Source organism: Balaenoptera physalus, assembly GCF_965194825.1.
Source record: "Balaenoptera physalus genome assembly, chromosome: 5".
In the NCBI taxonomy this organism is placed as follows: Eukaryota; Metazoa; Chordata; class Mammalia; order Artiodactyla; family Balaenopteridae; genus Balaenoptera; species Balaenoptera physalus.
Window position 1 is genome coordinate 28776867 of NC_138884.1, and position 26866 is coordinate 28803732.

At 37.5% G+C, this 26866-nt stretch overlaps 1 protein-coding gene across 10 annotated transcripts in view; it reads right to left on the reverse strand.

Annotated features, from left to right (window-relative positions):
- INPP4B (inositol polyphosphate-4-phosphatase type II B) overlaps positions 1–26866 on the reverse strand; it is a 750879-nt gene that overhangs the window by 57190 nt on the left and 666823 nt on the right. For all 10 annotated transcript variants that reach the window (XM_082463351.1, XM_082463352.1, XM_082463345.1 and 7 more), the window contains 2 exons: positions 24553–24693; positions 20281–20378 (listed from right to left, as the gene is read on the reverse strand). In XM_082463351.1, coding sequence (XP_082319477.1) covers positions 20281–20378; positions 24553–24693 — 239 coding nt within the window. The remainder of the gene's footprint in view (positions 1–20280; positions 20379–24552; positions 24694–26866) is intronic.

Here is a 26866-nt window from a genome sequence, read left to right on the forward strand (position 1 = left end):
CAAAGCAAGAATAGATTTCTCAAAACTTAGGACTGAGAGGGAAGCAGCTTTTGGGGTAATTCCAGCAGCTCACCTCCCTGCCCATGTAAGAGCCAGGCAGCCCGTGGAATATACCAAGGTCAAATGGCAGGCCAGAGAGGTAGACACATAATAAGGCCTTCTCCAAAGAAGAAGGGTTCACCTCTTCCATGGCCCTCCTTTTTTTGATAATGCAGAAGGAACTGACTCCAAAACTGCCTGAATAATGGCCAAAGAAAAGGGGAGACAGTTGAGAAGAATGGGCTTTTCTCCAATGGTCTCTGGATTACCTCTTTAGGCTCTTGGAGGCAAGTAAGAATGAGATCTTGAAACAGACTCACAGACTTAGAGAAAGAACTTATGGCTACCAGGGACTTCCCTGGTAGTCCAGTGGTTAAGACTTCGCCTTCCAGGGCAGGGGGTGTGGGTTCAATCCCTGGTTGGGGAGCTAAGACCGCACATGCCTCGCAGCCAAAAAACCGAAACATAAAATAGAAGCAATATTGTAACAAATTCAATGAAAGACTGAAAAACAGTGGTCCATATCAAAAAAAAAAATCTTTTAAATAAAAAAAGAACTTATGGTTACCAGCGGGGAAGGCTTCGGGGGTTGGGACAGATTGGGAGTTTGGGGCTGATATGTACATACTGCTGTATTTAAAACAGATAACCAACATGTTGCTCAATATTCTGTAATAACCTAAATGGGAAAAGAATTTGAAAAAGAATAGATACATGTATATGTATAACTGAATCACTTTGCCGTACATTAACACAACTTTGTTCATCAACTATGCTCCAATACAAAATAAAAATTAAAAAAAGAATGAGATCTTTAATGCTTCATACTGTATAGAATAAAATAAATAACTCCTCAGGTATTTACAAAGTTATAAATGAGGTAAAATAGAGGACGATGATTATGGAACTAAAGCTGCTTTAGAAGGCTCCAAAATGAAGAGAAAAGGGGTAATAAGAATATATGGCCTACCTTTTTTTCCATTCATATAGCTCCTTTTATTGGCTTTAAGTGACCTCCAGTTTGATAATCTAGGATACTCATACATTTATGATTTGTTGATAGCAACAAAATGTATTAATCTATGTGTGTTGCCATATTTCCCTTTTTTGATGGGTCTGATAAAGATAATTTTATCTTTGAGTCTTCAATTTTTCCCCCTTACCTGACTTCAGAGAAGAGTTGTGCTTTATCTGGAGTTTTGTTCTGCAGAAGTGGAAGCATGAAGAAAGAAAGGTAGACGGGGAGGTGGACCGGAATGGAACTGAAGGTCTTGCACTCATGGTTTTGGGAAAGGCGGAATGGTAAGTAAATAGTGAATGTCTGGGAGAGTGATGTGCTCAATCGATGAGTGACTTGAACATTTGGCAAAAAGGATTTAAAAAGTAAAATAATGAGTTGTCCGTTGTCTCCTCTTTGATGTTTAATTGAAAGTTGGAACTAATTTTTAGTTATTTTTAATTGTTGGGCTGTTTACTGGATGCAGTACTATCCTGAAGCTGAATTCATAGGAGACTGGTATTAATTCACGTCAAATTTAGATATTTATTTCCAAAAGGGAAGATGAGTCCTAAGATTTCTATTATCTACCTCATTCCTCACTGTGGGGCCAGTTACAAAGAGTGACGACTTTGTTAGGCAGGAGATTGATGGGCTCCAGGCTGGGCATTTACAACTAGCTTCCTGTTTACATTTCCTGAGGAAGGAGGCAGGTGGGCTCTAGGCTAGATATTTACAACCAGCCTCCTGTTTGCACTTTGAGATAGAAATTACAACAGGAACAGGGTAAATAGCTGGACTTTGTTTCCTGTGGACACTTTAAGATAACAGTCATGGCAGGGACAGAGAGGGGCTAAATCCTGTTTGAGTAAAAGATGAAGAGGTCGCATGTTTCCCGTCCTTGGGGAAAAGGGAGACACTGCACCTTGGAGGCTTCTTGGGGGTCAGAAAAGAGGGGGCACCACCCCAAAATAGGTGATGCCAAGGCCCCCCATAGGCATGTGGGCTGGAATCCATCTGTGAAAAAAGTTATGCTCATGTGTTGGGGAGGTCCTAGGGCAGGTCAGGCGTGGAAAAAGAAACCAGATAATTGGCCAAAGGTGAACAAAGACCCAGAAGAACTGCCCTATAGAAATGATTCAACCACCTCTATACTGCATTCCTCCTCATTAGGGGGGATGCCCACAGGTTTTCTCTCCTGGTGTGTATCTCTGCCTCGCTTCTGTCTTAACTAAACAAACTGTTTCTCTGTGTGCTCTCCCACTTGTTGTACCATGTCTCTAATAATAAACTTCGTACCTGTTTCTACAGTTTTTGCCTCCTTGAGAAATGCATTTTTCAATGAGGGCAAGAGACAAGAGAACCTTGTTTCTAGCCTCTAGCCCCTGGTGCACTAGCGGCTAGGATTCCTGGTTTCCATTCAGACTGCCCAGGTCCAATTCCTGGGCAGGGAACTAAGATCTCGCTTCACGCCACCGCTCTCTGCTGCCTCTCCAAGATCAATTTCAGGAACTCATCTCTATGTGGGTGTTCCAAAAAGAAAAATGTGCTTTTATTGAAAGATTATCAGAGAAGCAGGGACTATATTAAAAAAATCATTAAGATTAATATAGGGGGCTTCCCTGGTGGCGCAGGGGTTGGGAGTCTGCCTGCCAATGCAGGGGACACGGGTTCGAGCCCTGGTCTGGGAAGATCCCACATGCCGCGGAGCAGCTAGGCCCGTGAGCCACAACTACTGAGCCTGCGTGTCTGGAGCCTGGGCTCCGCAACAAGAGAGGCCGCGATAGTGAGAGGCCCACGCACCGCGATGAAGAGTGGCCCCCGCTTGCCGCAACTAGAGAAAGCCCTCGCACAGAAACAAAGACCCAACACAGCCAAAAATAAATAAATTAATTAATTTAAAAAAAAAAGATTAATATAGGTAGGTATTTGAAGGGTTACAGACAAGACTGAGAAGGAAAGAGGCTGTTGAATGGAGAAGAGAGGCAGGTTAGTTCAAACTACAGAAAGAGCTTTATAGGACTTCCCTGGTGGTCCAGTGGTTAAGACTTCGCTTTCCAATGCAGGGGGTGCAGGTTTGATCCCTGGTTGGGGAGCTAAGACCCCACATGCCTCGCAGGCAAAAAACCAAAACATAAAGCAGAAGCAATATTGTAACAAATTCAATAAAGACTTAAAAAAAAAAAAGAGCTTTACAATCAAATTTAACTGGATCAATGTGTGTATACAGGAGAAACAGAACTCTCTTGAGAAGCTCAAAGCACATACAACCATTATCTTATCCATCTCGCTAATGTTCGTAAGTGAGGTGTGACAACTTATCAGGAAACTGACACTGGAAATATTAACTTCCTTTCTCCAGTGAGATAATGGTAGATGAAGTACAGGTACATATGTATTAGTTATTCTCATTTAGCTGATAATGAAATGGAGGCACTCAGAGCATCAAATGATTCACCTAAGTGAACTTTCAATTGAATTCATATCTTTTGTTTTCATGCTATTCTGTGCATACTAACTAGATGGGTTTACTGGAAGTCCGGCCAATCTTCAGTGAGTGATGAAGTCTAAAGAAAGGAGAGCCCCAGTGAGAAGGAAAGAACATAGAAAAATGGAAGGATGACTAAAAGGCTGGAAATCTGAGTTTTTACCCACATAAACTTGAGAATAGGGTGGATACATCTAATTTGTGAGGGCCATGAAGTAACATAGAAGATGCAGAGATAAATGCTGAGTTGAACAGGGAGGTGGCCATTTGTATGTGTGTATGAGAGTATATGTGTCTACCTTTGTTACTTGCAGTGTTGTTTCTATTTGTTGCTGCGATTCAGAGTACAAGTTAATGGACACTAAAAGTCTTTGTCTGTGGTTTAACGTGCACATAGAAAATTACAATTCAGTATTGTTTAGTATCACTTTTCTTTTCAAAAAGACACAGGAGTGCTTCAAAAGACATATCAAATTAAAAAATTATCTTAATCTTTATCAACATTAAAAATTTCAACAGGTAAGTACGTCGGAGTTTCTCTGCAATGAGTTGAAAATAAATTTTAAATTTAGAAGATCAGAGTCCTTAGACAGCAATGGAAGAGTTGCGGCATAAAAGTGAAAAGAACACTTAACTGGGAGTCAGAAAATATAGAATTTATCCCTGTTCTCCCACTAGCTGCATGTGTGAATTTAACAAAATCTATCCTGGATCCCAAACCCCTCATAACAAATTATAGGGTTAAACTAGATCAGTGTTTCTTAAACTATGTCCTGAGGAACACTTATTTAACAAGATGCTAATGAACATTTTATGGGTTTTTTTGGTGGTCCTATAATGTAATAAAAATGCTATTTTAAACAAAATTAAAGTATAGGCAGTGTAGATTAGGGTTGGGAAACTATGGCTTGCAAACTAAACCCAGTCAATTCTGTGTTTTTATAAATACAGTTTCATTAGAATTCAGCCAAGTTCATTAATTTACATATCGTTAATGGCTTATTTTGCACTTCAGTAGCAGAGTCCAGAAGTTGTGACAGATCATATGGCCTGCAAAATCTGAATTATTTACTTTCTGATCCTTTACGTAAAACGATTGCTGGCTATGCTACAGATCTTCTCAAAACTTGCAGTGTGATAACGTGAATTCCAAAATCATTTGACTATAGAATTCTTTCATTGCCTAACAATTATTAGCAGAAAGAGTGTTCTTTGGAATACTTTAGATTAGATTATTTCCAAGATCGAATTGTTCTCTGATTCTTCAAAACATCCAACTAAACAAATGACCTAATCTATCCCATTCATTCAACAAATATGTATGGAGTATAAGCTATGTGCCAGACAATGTTTTTGTTTATTGGTAAATAAAGTCAACAAATAGACAGGAGACTTGTCCTCATGAAGCTTATGTTCTGATCAGGAGTTATAACCAAGCAAGGTACATGATAGATGTTGTGGAGAAAAATAAAGCGAGAAGGGGACCAGGGCACCAGAGGTTGCAATTTTAAAGAGGGTGGTCAAGAAAGGCCTAACTGAGAAAGTAACATTTGGAGAAAGACTTAAAGGAGGTAAGTGATCCCTATGGGGGAAGCATTTAAGGCAGAGGAAACAGCCAATGAAAAAGTCCTAAGAAACAGCAAGAGGTCACTGTGGGACAGAGTGAAGCAAGGGAAGAAGGGAGGGACATGGAGAGGGAGAGACACAGAGAGAGAGAGAGAAGAGAGTGGAGTCAAAAGATCCAATTTTTTTTGCCAGATTATGGGGACCCTTAGAGGCCATTGTAACAATTTAGATTGTTATTCTGCAATAAAAAATAGGGGGTTATTGGAAGATTTTGAAGAGTGACATGATTCGATTTTCATTTTTAAAGGTCACTTTGGCTGTTGTGATCAAAAAGGACTACTGAATGAGGCTGAGAGAGGAAACAAAGAGACGGGGAGAAGGTTTTGCCATAATCTGGAAGCAAGAATAACAAGGATTTGCATAGAGTGGTAGCAATACAGGTGGACAGAGCTGATCTCACATTTTGAAAATACAGCCAATGAAATCTTCTGATGGACTGAAAATGGGGTGTGAAAAAATGAGAAGAGTCAAGGGTGACTCCCATTTTTGTCTGAAACAACAAAAAGTTAGAAATGATAAAAACTGAAATGGGGAAGATAGTGGGAAGAATAAATTTTTAGGGGCACATCAGGAAGAGAGTTTGAGGTGTTGAGCAGGATATATAAATTTAGGGAAGAGAGATGGGCTGGTGATGCAGGTATGGAGGTGGATAATTAAAGGATGGTATTTAAAGCAATGAGGCCGTTCAACAAGGGAGCGGAGTAGACATCCGTGGACCAAATCCTGGTACCCTCAGCATTTAGAGGTCAGAAAGATAATGTGGAATCAGTAATGGAGGTTGAAATGCACCAGCCAGGGGGGCAGGAGTAATCACAGAAAAGTAGGGTGATGGCCTGGAAGACCAGTGATGAAAGAGGGAAAAAATTACCATCTCAAACCTATTACTAGATCAAATAGGATGAGGACAGAGAACTGAGCATTGGCTTTAACAGGTAGAGAACCTGACAAAACCAGTTTCGGTGAAGTTATGTGAACCAAAGGCTGACTAGAGCAGCTGACTAGAAAAATGGGTAGAGAAAAATTGAAGACAGTAACCTTCGAATTCCACTTCTGTCTGCTTTTTGGGGAACATTTCCAACTTTCAGGAAGTCCTGCATGATAACATATTTTTCCTGTGTACTGACAATCCCCTTTACGCATCTTTTTATATGTCTATGCAATGCCAAAGATATGGATAACATGTGAAAAATTCCTCAGCCATCTGTATGTTTCCAAACACACATAGTTTGAAACAAAATAAGCAAAATATTTGGATGACTAACAGGATTTTTCATTTGTCTATCTGGATGTCTACATAGTATCAAAGTTGAGATGTCTGTAAAACAGAAATTATTACTAAATAAATTATGTAACCTGGGTTAGTTCTGCTAAGTTTCCTGCTATTTATTGCTAAACTCTGGGTGGCTACAACGCCCTGGTTAATTTCTCCCAAATTTCTTCATGTTTATCTCCGACACTCTGCAGGAAATTCCTAGAATGCTCATTTGCATGACTGGGTTCTGACTACTATGGCTGCTAAGAATTTGGCATTATTTTTCAATTTACCACAGGACAGTTTAGGCTAGTATATCCTTTCTAATTCAGACACCCGTCTCTACCCGATCCTATTGCAGGTTAATCATAGCCTGACCTCACCCCCAAAGTTTATAGACAGTAGAAAGGCAGCAGAGATGAAAGGGATATCGGGAAAAGGGAGACAAGTGATGGGGGAAGGGTCTAACAGTGCTTTTTGTCACCCACAGCTGAACCTCAGTTGACAGAATAAAACCGTAGCCTTTGATGTCACCGTTCTGTGAATGTTGAGAGGCTGGCCTCATGTTAAGACAGGGTCTCTCTATATAAATGTGAACCTTTCAGAGGAAATCTAGTATTACCACGTGTGGGTAGAAAGGTAATAATTCAGACATTTACTTTGAAACCTGGGAAACAGTTAACCTGTATCAGAAAGTCCCTATGCTAATCAGAAACACTCAGATCGTCGACTTTTAGTAAGTTGTGCCTGCGCATGCGCGCGTATGTGTGTCTGTGTGTGTGTGTGTGTGTGTGCAATCAGATGTCTGCGCATGTGTTTATGTCTTTTGAGATATTTGCCTTACCTCATTTCCTTACTTTATAAATTCAAGTCATTTCCAGAGCCTACTAAGGACTGGGGAGCCAGGCTCAGTTTAGGTGGTAGTCTAAGGACAGAGGGCTCTGAAAAGCGGGGACAAGAAACACCCACCATAGCTTATTCTACCAAGTAAAAGCAACATGTTCAAACTCAGGGTGGCAGCGAGCCACGCTGTGAGTGTCAACACACGTGGGCTCCAACTGTAGGTAAATAAGCAGTAAGTGAGTGAATATTCAGAGGCAGCGTTCTTTGTTTATGGAGAATTGCCCGCCTATGCGGCACATGGAGTTGATGCTGTCAGTATCGATTTCATCGCACACTTTCTGGTCTGCAACAGAGCTCAGAAAATAACCACTAACTGAAGAGAATATCCATTTAAGTAGTCTTAATTTTCACTGATAAACAGAGCAAATGTGGTGCAATTCTTTTTTCTGATATAGGCTCAATATTCCAAGAACTGATTTACATGCTGCTCCTCGGTGATTTTATCCATTTGTAACACAAGATACCTGTTAGCATGTGACAGTGACTGCACTCCCACACTCCCTGGCATCAAACAGTGTGGAAAGTCCAACAGTGTGATAGGTTAAAGACGTTTGCCAAGACCTAGGGCTGATTCCTTCCAGAGCACAATATGTGTTATAAACGTTGTAACTAATTCTTTCTCAGCAAGAGTCTGATGTGTATCAATTTGTAAATTCATTTCACATGAAGTACAATTATGAATCATATCTTGGTAGTTCCAGTCTTTTCATTCCTTCTAGAAACAAAATCCAATAACTTCATTCAGGGAAGTATTACCACATACTTGTTCTAGAAAGATTATCTTGATTTACTAGAGAGCTGTCTTAAGTTTGAAAAACTGGTTAAATTTTCAATGGCAATATTTTAAAAAGACAAAGTATTAGATATAAGGAATGAGTTGATCCATTCTCTGATCTAACAAAAGCCCATTTTAGATATTCAACATTGTATTCAGAGTCAAGCTTTTCTTTTTCATCTATTTCTGGGAAATCCTCTCATTTGAAGGTTTTCCTTGTCCCAGTGGAGTCCTGTTAACTTTTTTTATATTTCACATTATTTTGAGTTTTAATATTTATTATAATTTTCTTTCTAATGTTATCTTTAACTGCACCAGCTTTGCTCCTTTGGTCTATCTTTAAATGAGAGATCAGATAAATCAAAATACTAAAAATAAAAAATGTTAACTGAAAATATAAATTCAAAGGGCACAAAAGTAAATTGCACCCTGTTAACTAAATCTTAGCTTAGCAAAAGTGTTCATCAGAGTGTATGGCATGCATGCAAAGCTTTTATGAATTATAGTTAAATAATTACGTTAAAAGAATTTGATAAGGTATCAAGGAAAACCATGATTGATCTGATTTTGAAAGTTAGTACGGTGGATGTGAACAAAATCTTTCTTCAAGGCTTTCTCCTCTGAAGCCATCAAAGGACCATGGGAGACCTGACGACATTGGCGGACCAGAAGGGGTATGAAGACCAAGCCAGAACTACTCTTTGGACTCTTCTCAAACTTTTTATGCTCAGAACATCAATCTTAAAGAATTAACTGTGACCTTTGGTTGGAATTCTTCAGGTGTTAAAGGGCTTCAGCCAGGCAGGGCAGATTTCTTTTTCTAAAAGCCAGAATACGACCCTTTCCCTTTCAGCTAAGGTTCTGGCTCTGCATCATATGGGAGGCCTGTCCTCTGCTCTCTCTCAGGGCCTCTCACAGGCTTTCTGGCTAGTTCCAGGGGCCTCATCATTGTACTCCTCTCCAGAACCTCTAGGCAGGGTCAAGGGCATGTGCTTAGCCCCTAGCCACCGTCTGGCAATTTCAATCTGTCTTTATAATTTCGCGCTCTCTTTGGAAACTAAACCAAAGAAAAACAAAGGGGAAAAACCTTCTTACCTGATACTTGCTTTTAGCCTACTTTTTCATTTCTCTGTTTGTATTCACTTTAACTTTCTTAAGGGGTGGCTTTCACTCTGTTTCTCTACTTGTACAACACGAGTTCTCTCCTTGAATGCCTTTGATGTGGTTTCATCCCATGCTTTTATTAAAACTACTCCATTGAATGTCATCAAATACTCTTAAACACCAAATCCAACAGGTTCTCTTTAATTCTCATGCTTCTTTCTTCATCAACACTTTTGCTATTCTTGCTCACCTTCTCCTGGTTGATATTATTCTCATTTAGCTATAGTGATGTTCGATGACCCTCAATCTCTAATCATTTCTCCATTTTTTTGTGGGTTCCTTAGTCCTCCTTTCCCTATACTTATGGATAATCTCCCCCTATGATGTATTTTTTCTCATTTCCTATGTGGAATACATGGAAAATTATTTAAACAATTTCTCTAAAATTAATTATCCATAAAATATTAGCTTCTTATCCTATTCTCTTATTTCTAAGAATGGAAAGAATGCATAGAAACTTTTCTTTTTCCCAGTGCAGAAGTGAAAAATCTGTGGCAATGCATCACCACACAATGAATGTCAAAAATGTACAAGGAGAAACTAACACTTTTTGAACAACAAAAGCAACAGAAACAAAACCAAATTATTCACAGAAAGGACCAATACTACGGAATAGCAACTAGTATTCTGGAAAGAGATTTAGAGTTAAGGTAGATTATTCCTTGATCACACTGAGTCATTAAAGTGTAAGCTATTAGAAGCAGAGACTGTATCTTATTCATCTTTCATCATCCATAGCGATGGGCACAGAGTTTTACATATAATACGATCTCTACCAATGTCTGCTAAATTGAATGGGAGACTTCCAGCAACAAAGGCCAAAAAAAAAAAAAAAAAATGCAGGATGAAATATGACAACAACATTTTACTTACCCTCATCACAAGCCTAAGATTTTTTCTAAAAAATATTTTGTGTGCGATTGTTATGCTACAGTTGATGAAATATTATATGTAAGACAGGGATATCAAATATTGTGGAGATAGTTGATAACAGCTCACAAAAGGCTGCCTGATTTTCCTCCGTAGCTCACATGCTAGACAGCCCACCCTTATAGTACTCACATAGGAGCCAATAAACGGTAGCATTCCAATAGAACCATGTGAAAATATCCTTCTCCTGTGTTTTGGAAAAAGGACAAGAGAAGGGCATTATTATCACAAAGAGAAATGAGAGATTGGAGATTATAAATTGACACTTGGTCAATTAAAGGGGAAAGAAAGAAGCATTTCATCCACCAAAGTCAGGAGCCCCGAATTATGTATGAGATGCGATGGTGACTCTAAACCGTACAGCAGTTTGCACTAGTGATTTACAGCAGTACTTTATTTGATCTTATTTTGCTAACCCAACATTGAAATGTCTTAATGCTTTAGGTGGGTACGAAAGGGGCCTTGAAAGGTTTCTGAGATCATCAAACCCATCTGAAAGATCAGAGCCAGAAGAGAGAGAAACACTCATACCTTCCCCATGGGAGTTTCGCAGGTTGATCAAAGGGGCCAGTGAATATCACTGGCAGGGCCTGAGGGGAAGCAGCTCCTGATGATTTACTGTGCCTTACAGTCAAGGCAGCGAGAACTACTGTCTGAAAGCTGCATCACTAAGCCGAGAAAATGTGAAGGGAGAAATCCACAACACACAGTACTCAGACAGAGCAAACAGACCTCCCAGTCATCAATAGCTCTGTTTGATACCAATTTCAGACATTATATATTTCTTGCTTCAGAAGAAGTTTCAGCAAAGATTTACAGGAAAGGCATCACCCATTCTTGGGTTCCTCCTCTGTAACAGGTACTTCTCAGCTCTAGATCCCATGAATCCTCCAAGAAAGGGAGAGAGGGAGAGAGAGAGAGAGAGAGAGAGAGAGAGAGAGGCCATCCCAACCTACCAAGCCTTCCACTAATGACCTTTCTGCAGATACAAGGAATATGGGGTTGGAGGATAGTAATACTTGAATTTGACTGAATATTTCTTCCAAATGAACTTGAGATTTTCAAATACATTAGTCTACAAATCACCAGACTATGTTGAACACACTGAAAGGAAATGAGGTACTGTTGTTTGGCAACTTTAATTTTATTCCCCTCCCCATTACTAACTCCTAAGGAGTGAGTGCCCAGTAAAGCCAACAGAGGTATTAAGATAAAAGGAGTCCATGTGTGTAGACTGCTGAATTGAGACTATCAATTGAATCTACTACGTATGTAACAGAATTAGAGAATATTTGGGGAAGAACAAATGTTTAGACCATAAAAGCTATGTATAAGAAGAGTAAACAGAAAGGTGATAACTATTTGATTAGGAGTGAATATATAGGTTAAAATGATTTATTCATTACATCCTGGTATTGCAAAAGTAGGGGACATCCCTAATTTAAAAAAAAATCTTCTGGGAAGAAAGGAAAATTTTTTATTTAAAACATGTAGAATTTGACTAGCTCATAAATCATAAAAAAACAGGGTGAGTAAATTAATGCACAGGACATCCAAAATGGATGAATAAGTGAAAGTAATATATTTAGAGGGTTAACTTAGCCTTTGAACACTGCTACAAATTATCCCTTGATTTCACTGTGAAAGAAAAATAGTAGATTCTATGGATTATAAGTATGATCCCACATAGTAGTTTTTCCCTCCTTAACAAATAGCCTAACCATTATTCCCACTCTTAATAAAGCTTTTAGGTACCTCCTTGAATGGAGTGCAACCCAGTGATGCTTTAGGTTACAATATTTCTGCATGAGGAAAAACCCTACATATGTTGGTATAATTTCATAGATACGGTTTGGACTTTTGTTATGGAAAATAACCACAGTCACATCATACCTTCATTCTGTGCCAAATCTATGAGAGTGTTGTCTCAAAAATATGTTGACATAACAGGAAACAAAATATCAGGAAGAATTCAGTCAGTTAAGACAACTTATTTCAACTAATGAAATAAAACTGATTGATGCAAAAGTACATCCTGTTTTCAAGGATGAGATATATTTATATATTTCTAAAACAGCTATATTTAATTAACAACAATTTATATGAGGTCTCATGTTCTTCCAATTTTTAAAACTTACACTCCCATGAAGAATTTCAATGACTTGAACGTAGGGGTTACTTTGTATTTCATATATCAGAAATACTTCAACAATTACTTATACATATTTCTTTTTAGGTGTATAATTGTTTATGTGTAGTATTGAAATCTTTCATAGACTTTGCCAACAAACTACTTTTTAATATAATGTATGTTTTGAGTAAGGATGACACAGCATTGGTTCTCAAAAATTAGTATGGGGCTTCCCTGGTGGTGCAGTGGTTTGAGAGTCTGCCAGTGCAGGGAACACGGGTTCGAGCCCTGGTCTGGGAGGATCCCACATGCTGCGGAGCGACTGGGCCCGTGAGCCACAATTGCTGAGCCTGCGCGTCTGGAGCCTGTGCTCCGCAGCAGAAGAGGCCGCAATAGTGAGAGGCCTGCGCACCGTGATGAAGAGTGGCCCCCACTTGCCGCAACTAGAGAAAGCCCTCCCGTGGAAACGAAGACCCAACGCAGCCATAAATAAATAAATTAATTTAAAAAAATAATAATAATCTTAAAAAAAAAATTAGTATGGATCAGAAATCACCTGGAAGGCTTACTAAAACAGATTACAGGGCAAGTTCAATAGACCAGCAGAGGGCCCTGAGAATGTGCATTGCTAACAGATTTCCAGGTGACACGGATGCTGCTGGTCCAGGGACCTCACTTTGAAAGGACCCATATAAAGAGAAATCAAGTTGTTTATAAAAATTACAAGTAACTGTAAGAAAATTATCCACCAACAAGTCACTGGGAGAGCCTTTCCCAGAAGCATGGAGTGACACTTTGTCTTCAGGAACAGGTGTTATTTTATTTTATTTTTTTTTGCTGTGGCTTGTGGGATCATAGTTCCCTGACCAGGGATCGAAGCCATGCCCTTGGTAGGGAAATCTCGGAGTCCTAATCACTGGACCACCAGGGAATTCCCAGGAAAAGGATGGTGGGAAGCCTGGGTGAAAAAAAGAAGATGAACACAAGAACCAGATTCAAATCACCTGTACTCTTTGAACACTATTAGGTGAAGCCAGAGAGACTCCTTCACATAATGACATTGAACTGCCTGTTTTCTAAAAGGAAGACCAGTAGAAAGGTTCAAGAAAAAATTCCTGTTTTCTACAGGGTCTTGGTGCTCTGGCCAGGTGTAAGGTCTGTGCCTCTGAGGTGGGAGAGCCGAGTTCAGGATATTGGTCCACCAAGACCTCCTGACTCCATGTAATATAAAACGGAGAAAGCTCTCCCAGAGATCTCGATCTCAACACTAAGACCCAGCTCCACTCAACGACCAGCAAGCTCCAGTGCTGGACACCCTATGCCAAACAACTAGCAAAACAGGAACACAACCCCACCCATTAGCAGAGAGGCTGCCTAAAATCATTATAAGGTCACAGACACCCCAAAACACACCACCAGATGCGGTCCTGCCCACCAGAAAGAAAACAATCAGCCTCGTCCACCAGAATACAAGCACCAGTCCCCTCCACCAGGAAGCCTACACAACACACTGAACCAACCTTAGCCACTGGGGGCAGACACCAAAAGCAACTGGAACTACGAACCTGCAGCCTGTGAAAAGGAGACCCCAAATACAGAAAGTTAAGCAAAATGAGAAGACAGAGAAACACACAGCAGATGAGGGAGCAAAGTAAAAACCCACCAGACCAAACAAATGAAGAGGAAATAGGCAGTCTACCTGAAAAAGAATTCAGAGTAATGATAGTAAAGATGATCCAAAATCTTGGAAATAGAATGGAGAATATACAAGAATCATTTGACAAGGATCTAGAAGAACTGAACAGCAAACAAACAATGATGAACAACACAATAAAGGAAATTAAAAATTCTCTAGAAGGAATCAATAGCAGAATAACTGAGGCAGAAGAACGGATAAGTGACCTGGAAGATAAAATAGTGGAAATAACTACTGCAGAGCAGAATAAAGAAAAAAGAATGAAAAGAATTGAGGAGAGCCTCAGAAACCTCTGGGACAACATTAAATGCACCAACATTCGAATTATAGGGGTCCCAGAAGAAGAAGAGAAAAAGAAAGGGACTGAGAAAATATTTGAAGAGATTATAGTTGAAAACTTCCTTAATATGGGAAAGGAAATAATCCATCAAGTCCAGGAAGCGCAGAGAGTCCCATACAGGATAAATCCAAGGAGAAACACGCCAAGACACATATTAATCAAACTATCAAAAATTCAATACAAAGAAAAAATATTAAAAGCAGCAAGGGAAAAACAACAACTAACATACAAGGGAATCCCCATAAGGTTAACAGCTGATCTTTCAGCAGAAACTCTGCAAGCCAGAAGGGAGTGGCAGGACATATTTAAAGTGATGAAAGGGAAAACTCTACAACCAAGATTATTCTGCCCAGCAAGGACCTCATTCACATTCAACAGAGAAATTAAAATTTTTACAGACAAGCAAAAGTTAAGAGAATTCAGCACCACGAAACCAGCTTTACAACAAATGCTAAAGAAATTTCTCTAGGCAGGAAACACAAGAGAAGGAAAAGACCTACAATAACAATCCCAAAACAATTAAGAAAATGGTAATAGGAACATACATAACGATAATTATCCTAAATGTAAATGGATTAAATGCTCCAACCAAAAGACATAGACTGGCTGAATGGATACAAAAAAGACATAGACTGGCTGAATGGATACAAAAACAAAACCCGTATATATACTATCTACAAGAGACCCACTTCAGACCTAGGGACATATACAGACTGAAAGTGAGGGGATGGAAAAAGATATTGCATACAAATAGAAATCAAAAGTAAGCTGGAGTAGCAATTCTCATATCAGACAAAATCGACCTAAAAATAAAGACTATTACAAGAAACAAAGAAGGACACTACATAATGATCAAGGGATCAATCCAAGAAGAAGATATAACAGTTGTAAATATTTATGCACCCAACATAGGAGCACCTCAATACATAAGGAAATGCTAACAGTCATAAAAGGGGAAATTGACAGTAATATAATCATAGTAGGGGACTTTAACACCCCACTTTCACCAATGGACAGATCATCCAAAATGAAAATAAATAAGGAAACACAGGCTTTAAATGATACATTAAACAAGATGGACTTAATTGATATTTATAGGACATTCCATCCAAAAACAACAGAATACACTTTCTTCTCAAGTGTTCATGGAACATTCTCCAGGATAGATCATACCTTGGGTCACAAATCAAGCCTTGGTAAATTTAAGAAAATTGAAATTGTATCAAGTATCTTTTCTGACCTCAATGCTATGAGACTAGATATCAATTACAAGGAAAAAAACCATGAAAAATACAAACATATGGAGGCTAAACAGTACACAACAAAATAAACAAGAGATCACTGAAGAAATCAAAGAGGAATTCAAACATTACCTAGAAACAAATGACAATGAAAACACGACGACCCAAAACCTATGGGATGCAGCAAAAGCACTTCTAAGAGAGAAGTTTTTAGCAATACGATCCTACCTCAAGAAACAAGAAAAATCTCAAATAAACAACCTAACCTTACACCTAAAGCAATTAGAGAAAGGAGAACAAAAAAACCCCAAAGTTGAGCAGAAGGTAAGAAATCATAAAGATCAGATCAGGAATAAATGAAAAAGAAATGAAGGAAACAATAGCAAAGATCAATAAAATTAAAAGCTGGTTCTTTGAGAAGATAAGCAAAATTGATAAACCATTAGCCAGACTCATCAAGAAAGAAAGGGAGAAGACTCAAATCAGTAGAATTAGAAATGAAACAGGAGAAGTAACAACTGACACTGAAGAAATACAAAGGATCATGAGAGACTACTACAGGCAGCTATATGCCAATGAAATGGACAACCTAGAAGAAATGGACACATTCTTAGAAAAGCACAACCTTCCAAGACTGAACCAGGAAGAAATAGAAAATATGAACAGATCAATCACAAGCACTCAAATTGAGACTGTGATTAAAAATCTTCCAACAAACAAAAGCCCAGGACCAGATGGCTTCACAGGCAAATTCTGTCAAACATTTAGAGAAGAGCTAACACCTACCCTTCTCAAACTGTTCCAAAAAATAGCAGAGGGAGGAACACTCCCAAACTCATTCTACGAGGCCACCATCACCCTGATACCAAAACCAGACAAAGATGTCACAAAAAAAGAAACCTACAGGCTAATATCACTGATGAGCATAGATGCAAAAATCCTCAACAAAATACTAGCAAACAGAATCCAATAGCACATGAAAAGGATCATACACCATGATCAAGTGGGGTTTATCCCAGGAATGCAAGGATTCTTCAACACACACAAATCAAGCAATGTGATACACCATATTAACAAACTGAAGGATAAAAACAGCATGATAATCTCAATAGATGCAGAAAAAGCTTTTGACAAAATTCAACACCCATTTATGATAAAAACTCTCCAGAAAGTAGGCATAGAGGGAACTTACCTCAACATAATAAAGGCCATATATGACAAACCCACAGCCAACATCATTCTCAATGGTGAAAAACTGAAAGCATTTCCAGTAAGATCAGGAACAAGACAAGGTTGCCCACTCTCACCACTATTATTCAACATAGTTTTGGAAGTTTTAGCCACAGCAACAGAGAAGCAAAAGAAATAACAGGAATCCAAATCAGAAAAGAAGAAGTAAAACTGTCACTGTTTGCAGATGGCATGATACTATACATAGAGAATCCTAAAGATGCTACCAGAAAACTACTAGAACTAATCAATGAATTTGGTAAAATAGTAGGATACAAAATTAATGCACAGAAATCTCTTTCATTCCTATACACTAATGATGAAAAATCTGAAAGAGAAATTAAGGAAACACTCCCATTTACCACTGCAACAAAAAGAATAAAATACCTAGGAATAAACCTACCTAAGGAGACAAAGACCTGTATGCAAAAAACTATAAGACACTGATGAAAGAAATCAAAGATGATACAAAAAGATGGAGAGATATAACATGTTCTTGGGTTGGAAGAATCAACATTGTGAAAATGACTATACTACCCAAAGCAATCTACAGATTCAATGCAATCCCTATCAAACTACCAATGGCATTTTTCACAGAACTAGAACAAAAAATTTCACAATTTGTATGGAAACACAAAATATCCCGAATAGCCAAAGCAATCTTGAGAAAGAAAAAAGGAGCTGGAGGAATCAGGCTCCCTGACTTCAGACTATACTACAAAGCTACAGTAATCAAGCCAGTATGGTACGGGCACAAAAACAGAAATACAGATCAATGGAACAGGATAGAAAGCCCAGAGATAAACCCACACACATATGGTCACCTTATTTTTGATAAAGGAGGTAAAAATATACAATGGAGAAAAGACAGCCTCTTCAATAAGTGGTCCTGGGAAAACTGGACAGTTACATGTAAAAGAATGAAATTAGAACACTCCCTAACACCATCCACAAAAATAAACTCAAAATGTATTAAAGACCTAAATGTAAGGTCAGACACTATCAAAACCCTTAGAGGAAAACATAGGCAGAATACTCTATGACATAAATCACAACAAGATCCTTTTTGACCCACCTCCTAGAAAAATGGAAATAAAAACAAAAATAAACAAATGGGACCTAATGAAACTTAAAAGCTTTTGCACAGCAAAGGAAACCATAAACAAGACAAAAGGATGACCCTCAGAATGGGAGAAAATATTTGCAAATGAAGCAACTGACAAAGGATTAATCTCCAAAATTTACAAACAGCTCATGCAGCTCAATATCAAAAAAACAAACAACCCAATCCATAAATGGGCAGAAGACCTAAAAAGACACTTCTCCAAAGATGATATACACATTGCCAACAAACACATGAAAGGATGCTCAACATCACCAATCATTAGAGAAATGAAAATCAAAACTACATGAGGTATCACCTCACACCAGTCAGAATGGCCATCATTAAATATCTACAAACAATAAATATTGGTGAGGGTGTGGAGAAAAGGGAACACTCTTGCACTGTTGGTGGGAATGTAAATTGATACAGCCACTATGGAGAACAGTATGGAGGTTCCTTAAAAAACTAAATATAGAACTACCATATGACCCAGCAATCTCACTATTGGGCATATACCCTTAGAAAACCATATTTCAAAAAGAGTCATGTACCCCAATGTTCATTGCAGCTCTATTTACAAAAGCCAGGACATGGAAGCAACCTAAGTGTCCATCGACAGATGAATGGATAAAGAAGATATGGCACATATACACAATGGGATATTACTCAGCCATATAAAGAAATGAAATTGAGTTATTTGCAGTGAGGTGGATGGATCTAGAATCTGTCATACAGAGTGAAGTAAGTCAGAAAGAGAAAAACAAATACCGTATGCTAACATATATATATGGAATCTAAAAAAAAAAAACAAAACTGGTTATGAAGAACCTAGGGGCAGGACAGGAATAAAGATGCAGACATAGAGAATGGACTTGAGGACACGGGGAGGGGGAAGGGTAAGCTGGGACGAAGTGACAGAGTGGCATGGACATATATACACTACCAAATGTAAAATAGATAGCTAGTGGGAAGCAGCCGCATAGCACAGGGAGATCAGCTCGGTGCTCTGTGACCACCTAGAGGGGTGGGATAGGGCGGTGGGAGGGAGACGCAAGAGGGAGCGGATATGGGGATATATGTATATGTATAGCTGATTCACTTTGCTACAAAGCAGAAACTAACACACCATTGTAAAGCAATTATACTCCAATAAAGATGTTGAAAAAATAATGAAAAAAATTATCCACCAACGTCCACGTTATAATAAACTTTTCCCATAATTACTAATGCAAAATAGTTTTGTTTATATTATTAATCTTCCAAGTAATTAACAAATTTAAAATTCATAAGTATGCTGGCTGCCAAAGAATCTCTCTGTATTTAATTTCATTTTGGCTTTAGAAATATTTTATTTGAAATAAAATATAAAAGTGGCAGTAAAATTTTCTAACTCTAAAAACACACGGACGTGTGCTTATGCCACTGTAATATTTTGAAGCAAGATAACTGTGTTATAAAAAGACCTAAGTACTCTGCTACCTAAGATATTTCAAACTAAGTATCAGAATACAGATAGTGAAAAATTGCTAGTGAATAGATGACAGGTAGAGTTTTATTACAGCTTTTGGTAACAAATATTAAGATATTTCCTACTTTATTAAAACCTAGTTTCTTATTGTGAATATCTAAGTATCTCAACTTATTTCTTTATAGCACTTACGGATGAGCTCCAAATACATTCTTTATTCTCTAATTTTACACTGCTCAAATATGTGCTTAATTTTGTGGGAAAAAGGATGGCAGAACTGAACAATGGCATAAGACAAAACAAAAAACAAAATGTAAAACACAGTTCTGTAGGCTTATGCCCCAACATTTTCACATAAATATTACAATAAGTATATTCAATAATTTGTTCCTTAATTTGTATCACTTTTTATTACCTGTAAAATTTATATTCTATCTGACATATATATATATGCATAAATATAAAATATATAAATATATACACACACACACATATATATATGTGAGAGATATATCTGATGTAGCTTATAAATCAGAAAACTAAATCTTTATTAAAGTCTTTTACATGGTTAAGAATTCTACAAAATTTCTGTTGGACTCAGTTGAGATTTCTAATTATAAGTTCCTTATTTTTGACTTTTGGCATTTTCTAGTGGCACTGAAATTAACATCCTAGCATAAGCAGCAGGACACACTTGAGTGCAATCAGGGCAGCGAGGCAGGTGTTGGCCAGGCCACCTTGGCAATCAGTCTTCTTGGCGCAGACAATCTCAAAATCACTCTCACATTCCCACACCGTGCTTTATTCTTCCATTGACCTCTATGTCTGACCTCTCCCGAAGAATTATAATCAAGAAATTATTATTGTTGCTTTTCTTTGTAACTTGCATACTTACAATCAGGAGGCATCTTTTCCATAAATACTGTGTAATATTCTTTTAGAAGTTCAAAATTTTCCTGATTAATACTTTCTTGCAAAGAGACATCTCCAAACCTAAACATAGAAAAAAGAGAATAGTTATGGGTTATAAAATAGCACCCGAAAGTTACTATTTTTTAATCTTTCTTTTTTAAATAGGTGGCAATAGTTCTCTAAGGAAGGAGTCTCTGTTTTCTAAGCAACATTGTGCAAAGGTGATTTCAACTATATTCCAGTCTCCACTGGCCCTGACTCCACCAATCCCTATTGACACACCAAAATATTCTCACAGTCATCAAATGTGAACCTGAATGAAATATGAAATCTAAAACACCAACCCCGTGCCTCTGCATAATTGATACTCAGTTAATGTTAGTCTCCCTACCTCTGCAGGGCTATATCTCTAAAGACCTAAAAATTCTTCCTTCTCTCTTTTTATCCCTCCTATATTCCTCTTCACCAATGACAGCTTGAGGAGAGGTCCAGAAGACCAGGACTGAACATTGGGCTGCATACAGTCTTAAACACACTGTCAACTGCTGTAGACACAAGTAGAGTACTCCAATCTCCCAGGGACTGGTTCACTTCTGTGGACCTTTCTTTCTGCCCACACCGTGAAGGATGCCGGCCTCTGTACTGGTGCTCTTCTGCCACCTTCTTCAGGCAAAACTTTCTACCTGTATATCACTGACCTTGTGTTTTCTTTAAGCCTTTCCCAGGTTTAAACTTAAAACCTCTTGTCTCTCTATGAAAGGATGCCATGCAAATGGTTTCCAATATGTATCCTCAACCAAATATCTCCATTCAAATCTGTATTTCTAGACGTCAATGGAAAATTTCAAAGTGAATTAACCCACACCACTTCAAATGCAACCTAACCAAAAACTGAAACCACTTCCTCCTTTTGTTTAGAAATAGGCGTGTTTCTAATATTCTGCCATTAATTCAGGTTCAAAATCTAGGCACCCTTTTGGATTTCCTCGGTTTTCCGCACTCCATCCACTATTCACTGATATATTCACATCTCTGGTATCCCTTCCTTCTTTTTCTTTACCACTGTCATTTTAGGTATTTAGTTATATTCAGTCTCGACTGGATATAAAGCCTCCCAAATACAAGGAGCGCTATGCCTCCAGGCTCCTTCCCTTCCAATCTATCCCTTACATCATGGTCAGATCATTCATTCATTCAACAAACATTTATTTAACATCAGCCATGTGCCAGATGCTGCGTGGGCAATGAATGAAATGTTGGAGAAGTTAGTCTACCACCCGTTTCATCATATCCGCTCACTAAACTTCACTGCATATCCTCTCCGTGTAAGAACAAAGTCCAGTCTCTTTAGTTTAGCATCTAACATCTCCACAAAGGCCTCCAAAACCCTTTGTTTGTGGGAATGGAATTACACCCTTCTACTTTACCCGCAGGATTTTGATGCCTTTGGGACTTTTCACATGCTATTCCTCCTCTGACTAGGAAGCCTTACCTTCCTTATCAGCTTGATTAATTCCTATTTGTCCTTCAAAGCCCTGTGGAAGGTACATGTATACTATGAAACCTTCCTGATGAAATGTTCTCCCATCTGTGAATCACTTTCTTTCCTCCATGAATCCTGTCCCTTCTACATCTTTGCTTATTGTATGAGTCGAACTGTAGTGTATCATTTGTTGAACTGTCTTCCTTACTGGATGGTAGGTTCTTTCAGGATGGCGATCATGTCAGTTCTTCTTGTTACACTGCCTGTTCCCTGTGTCCCACAGCTTGGCAGAGTAATGCCTGGTGCAGACTCAATATTCAATAACTTTACTGAGTTAAACTTGGAGGACAGGAATACGAACCCAGGAAAATCTGCAGGAGAGTTAGCCTGAACTCTGAAATACACTCTTCTACCTTTTTCAGACATTATAAACAACTGGTATTTAAAAAATGTTATCCTTGCTGGAGTAATACTAGTGTTACAGACTAAATGTTTGTGTCCCCCCAAAGATCATATGTTGAAGCCCTAACCCTCAGTGCGGCTGTGTTTGAAGATGGAACCTCTGAAGAAGTCATTAAGATTATGAGGGTGGGGCCCTGAACCAGTAGGATTGGTGTTCTTGTGAAAAGAGACATCAAAGAGCTGGTTCCCTCTCTCTACACACACAAAGAAGAGGTCATGTGAGCACACAGCAAGAAAGCTGAAGACAATTCTCACCAGAAACCAAATTGGCCAGAACCTGGGACTTCTCAGCCTCTAAAACTGTGAGAAATAAATTTCTGTTGTTTAAGCCACACAACCTGTGGTAGTTTGTTATGGTAGCCCAAGCAGACTAATTAGTACTTACTAATTTAAAAATGGATATACATTACATACGTTTTGGCTACGGGTACATATGTAGTAACATATTATACCTGGATTACATAGCATACCTAACATGTGAATGTTGATGGAAAAAGCTCAAAATTCAGAATCAGAAAAATAAAGCTCAGAGAACAGAGACAAAGTGATTTGCTCAAAGTAGTAGTTGGTTGATATCCGAGGGCCAGCCTTCCTGTTTCCCTTTGTTTCTCTCTATTTTGTAGTTGTGTTTCCTTTTCAAATCCTATGTGTCTTATACAGCATCCAGATACGAAAAAATACATTTTTATAGGCAAGACAGATGAGAGACAAGGGAAGGGGCATTTAAAAAAAAATAAAGTGACTAACATCTAAAATAGTAACAATGACATGTAAATTAACCTAATCTAGAAGGCTTGAAAATACGATGCCAACTATTCCTTGAAAAGTCTGTAAATGGAGATTCTCACATCTCTCTCAAGACTGCATTCACAGGCCTTAACTTAGTAATTTAAACTCCAAACACTCTGTACTCTAGTGTACCAAAGAAGAGACAATTAATTTAGAGTGCTGTTTCCCCCCCAATTGTTCATAAATATCATTTACCTCCCAAATTGTATAATTTATGTTCATAAATATTATTCTCCTCAACCTATGAACTTGCTATGAGACAACATATAAAGATGACTGGAATATAATCTGATGTTACATAATTATTTGCAAAAGTGCTTAATTATTGAAGAATCAACTCTTTGTACAATACAGTGAAAAAAATTATATTCTGATTTAAGCATACTATAAGACAAGAGACTAATAGCTTCCACACAGTTTGAGATTAAACATGCAATACAAAGCTGGCATGGAATTTTGTAACTGGCAAGTGAGAATTATGAAAATCTATGTTGTCTAGAAAATCTTTTGGATGAAAGGGAGAGACAGAGAAATCGTTGAAAATAGTAGCTAAAAACAGGCACCTTCACCATCATTGAAATTCAAGACGGCTATAAATGTAGTGGTAGTTTTAGTTTAGTAAAAAACATTAATAAAGGATTAAAACATACTTATCAAGTCATGGCAAAGAATATGCCAGCTACGTATGGGGGAAGGAAACATTTAGCGAGTGAATTATTGACAAGGAAGCATTTTAAAATACTCTTCAAAAGTTTTGTTTTGGGGGAACTTTTCCAGCTAGGCTTTACAGCAAGACACTAACTTCTTTCTCTGAGAAGTTTTAGAGAATCTTTTAAAAATGTGTTCTGTGAATCTTAACTCTTATCCACGTTTTCGATAATCTCTACATGGGAATCATGTAAGATGCAAAAGTAATTCCTTTGTCTGCTGAAAGCATTTTTGACAGTTGCTTATGTGATCACATAAAACCATCTGTCATTTAACTGAGCAAATTATTATGAAAAGATGTGTTGTCATCCTCCAATAACAATTATTTTAGTAAATAAATTTTAAAAATTATTTAAATAAATTTTAAAAATTAAAAAATGTTTTTTGAATAAATTAAAAAAATTATTTTAGTAAATAAAACAAAAGGAAAAAATAGCGTGTTTTATTAGGTCCAGAAAATTTGGACACAATTAGCAGAGTTTACAATGTTGAAATACATATAAGCACAAAAAATTCTAAAAGTTGATACACACACGTAGGTAATTGGGAACATGAAGAAAGTTAATCCATGTGAATATTTTGGTATTGACACCAATATTTTCCTTGTTATTTTGCCATATTTAAATCTGATGTGGGCCAGGAATCCTTAAATATGAATAATTCTGCTTGCCATATCAAATAACTTGGTACTGATGAAAAGGAAAATGTTACCCATGAATCTAATTTCTCTGTGCAGGAACATGTGGAATTACTCAGCATATCCATAACAATTAAACAAAAAATTCAAGTACCGACCTCATATCTGAAGCTTACCTCTCAGCAAGAGTTTGCTGTTCATTGATTCCAACATTAAAAAGTACTGGATACACATGAAGCAATTGTCCTTCTTTAATCTGTAGAGGCAGGGACTCAAACATTCTCCTTGGAAGCTTCACCTCCACCACATAATGTTCACTGGAGAAAGAGGAGGGCAAAGACAAGCAGCATTGCTTTATTTCATTCAATTTTATGTTACTTTAGATTCATAGGGAAGAAACAATAAAACAGTTGGAATATAGCAGTGATTTAGGTTTTTGGCTTCTATCTGCTTATTTTCTTTTATTAATTCATTTGATAATCATTTCATTCACTTCACTATTAAATTACTTGGCATAAAGAGTCATTTACATTTACCTCCATTACTCTGAGTTTTTTGTAGGAAAGGAAGAATATTTAGTGCATCTTCGTATAAAAGGGCCATGTGCATAAGAGCTTCAATATTTGTTTTCTTGATTTAATTATTTAAAAACCCAGTCTCAAGAATAAGAGAAGCAATTTAATGATGGATTTTTTAATATAGTGAAACTAATGAACCAAATCATTTACACATTTTTTAGCATGGCCTAATTGTTATTATTTGATGAACCTTCGTTTGTGATGACCTGATGGAAATGTAATGGTTTCATTATTTAAGATGTAACCTTTCGGCTTTCCTGATCATTTTGCAACATTAACATATCACCAGAGCATTTTTTCTTTGGAAATTTCCATTAAAAATTACCCCTAATGTTTAGTGTTGAAAATTTAAATTAGGATTCACAAAATAGGGTCAATAAGAATAGCTGCTTGTAGATTCTGAAACTTGATGTCTTCTGATCCAGTGTGAATTGATTAAAGAAATGTCAAGTTTCACCTGGAATTTAGGAAAATCCATGTGTTTCCTGAACTATATAGAGTGCTGGTGTTGTAATATGTGTATAGGGTAATGAAGAACAGGACAATTAGAGAGTCTCTGTGAAAATCTTTTCAGTTTCTCTAGTAGAATAATACTGATATGTACTCTGGATACTTGACAGTGAGACTTGTTTCTTACCTCAGCTTTGAACTAGAGAATCTGGAAATACCATCAATCCAGCAAGCAGGGATGTTAGCACTACCCTCAGAGGATGGACACTTTATTTTTCTTTTTTAAATTGCTCTCAGTGCCCTTTACAATAACCTGGCTAACAGAAGGCTGATGTTTGTTTATTTCAAAATTTTCAGGAATATGAGAAGATTCAATGAGCCAAGCCTGCATTTAAAGATTTCTCTGAAGGTAAAGCATTATACACATTCTTTATGATAAATTTTTTTTTAATTGAAGTATAGCTGATATACAATGTTGTGCTTCAGGTGTACAGCAAAGTGATTATTCTTTTTCAGATTTTTTCCATTATAGGTTATTACAAGATACTGAATAGTTCCCTGTGCTATACAGTAGGTCAATGCTCTTTATTTTTTATATAGTAGTGTGTATCTGTTAATTCCATACTCCCAATTTACCCCCCACCCCTTTCCCGTTTGGTAATCGTAAGTTTGTTTTCTATGTCTGTGAGTCTATTTCTGTTTTGTAAATAAGTTCATTTGTATCATTTATTTTTGATTCCACATATAAGTGATATCATGTGATATTTGTCTTTGTCTGACTTACTTCACTTAGTATGATCATTTCTAGGTCCATCCATGTTGCTGCAAATAGCATTATTTCATTCTTTTTTATGGTTAATATTCCAGTGTATATATGTACCACATCTTCCTTATTCATTCATCTGTCAATGGGCATTTAGGTTGCTTCCAGGTCTTGGTTGCTGCAAATACTGCTGCTATGAACATTGGGGTGCATGTATCTTTTTGAATTAGAGGTTTCATTTTTTTTCCAGAGATATGCTCAGGAGTGGGCTTGCTGGATCATATGATAACTCTACTTTTAGTTTTTTAAGGAACCTCCATACTGTTCTCCATAGTGGCTGCACCAATTTATATTCCCACCAGTAGTGTAGGAGGGTTCCCTTTTCTCCACACCCTCTCTAGCATTTATTATTTGTAGACTTTTTGATGATGGCCATTCTGACTGGTTGTGAGGTGATACCTCATTGCAGTTTTGATCTATATCTCTCTAATAGTTAGCAATGCTGAGCATCTTTTCATGTACCTGTTGGCCATCTGTATGTCTTCTCTGGAGAAATGTCTATTTAGGTCTACTGCCCATTTTTTGATTGTTTTTTTTTTTTGATATTGAGCTGTACGAACTGTTTGTATATTTTGGAAATTAATCCCTTCTCAGTTGCATCATTTGCAAATATTTTCTCCCATTCTGTTTGTTGTCTTT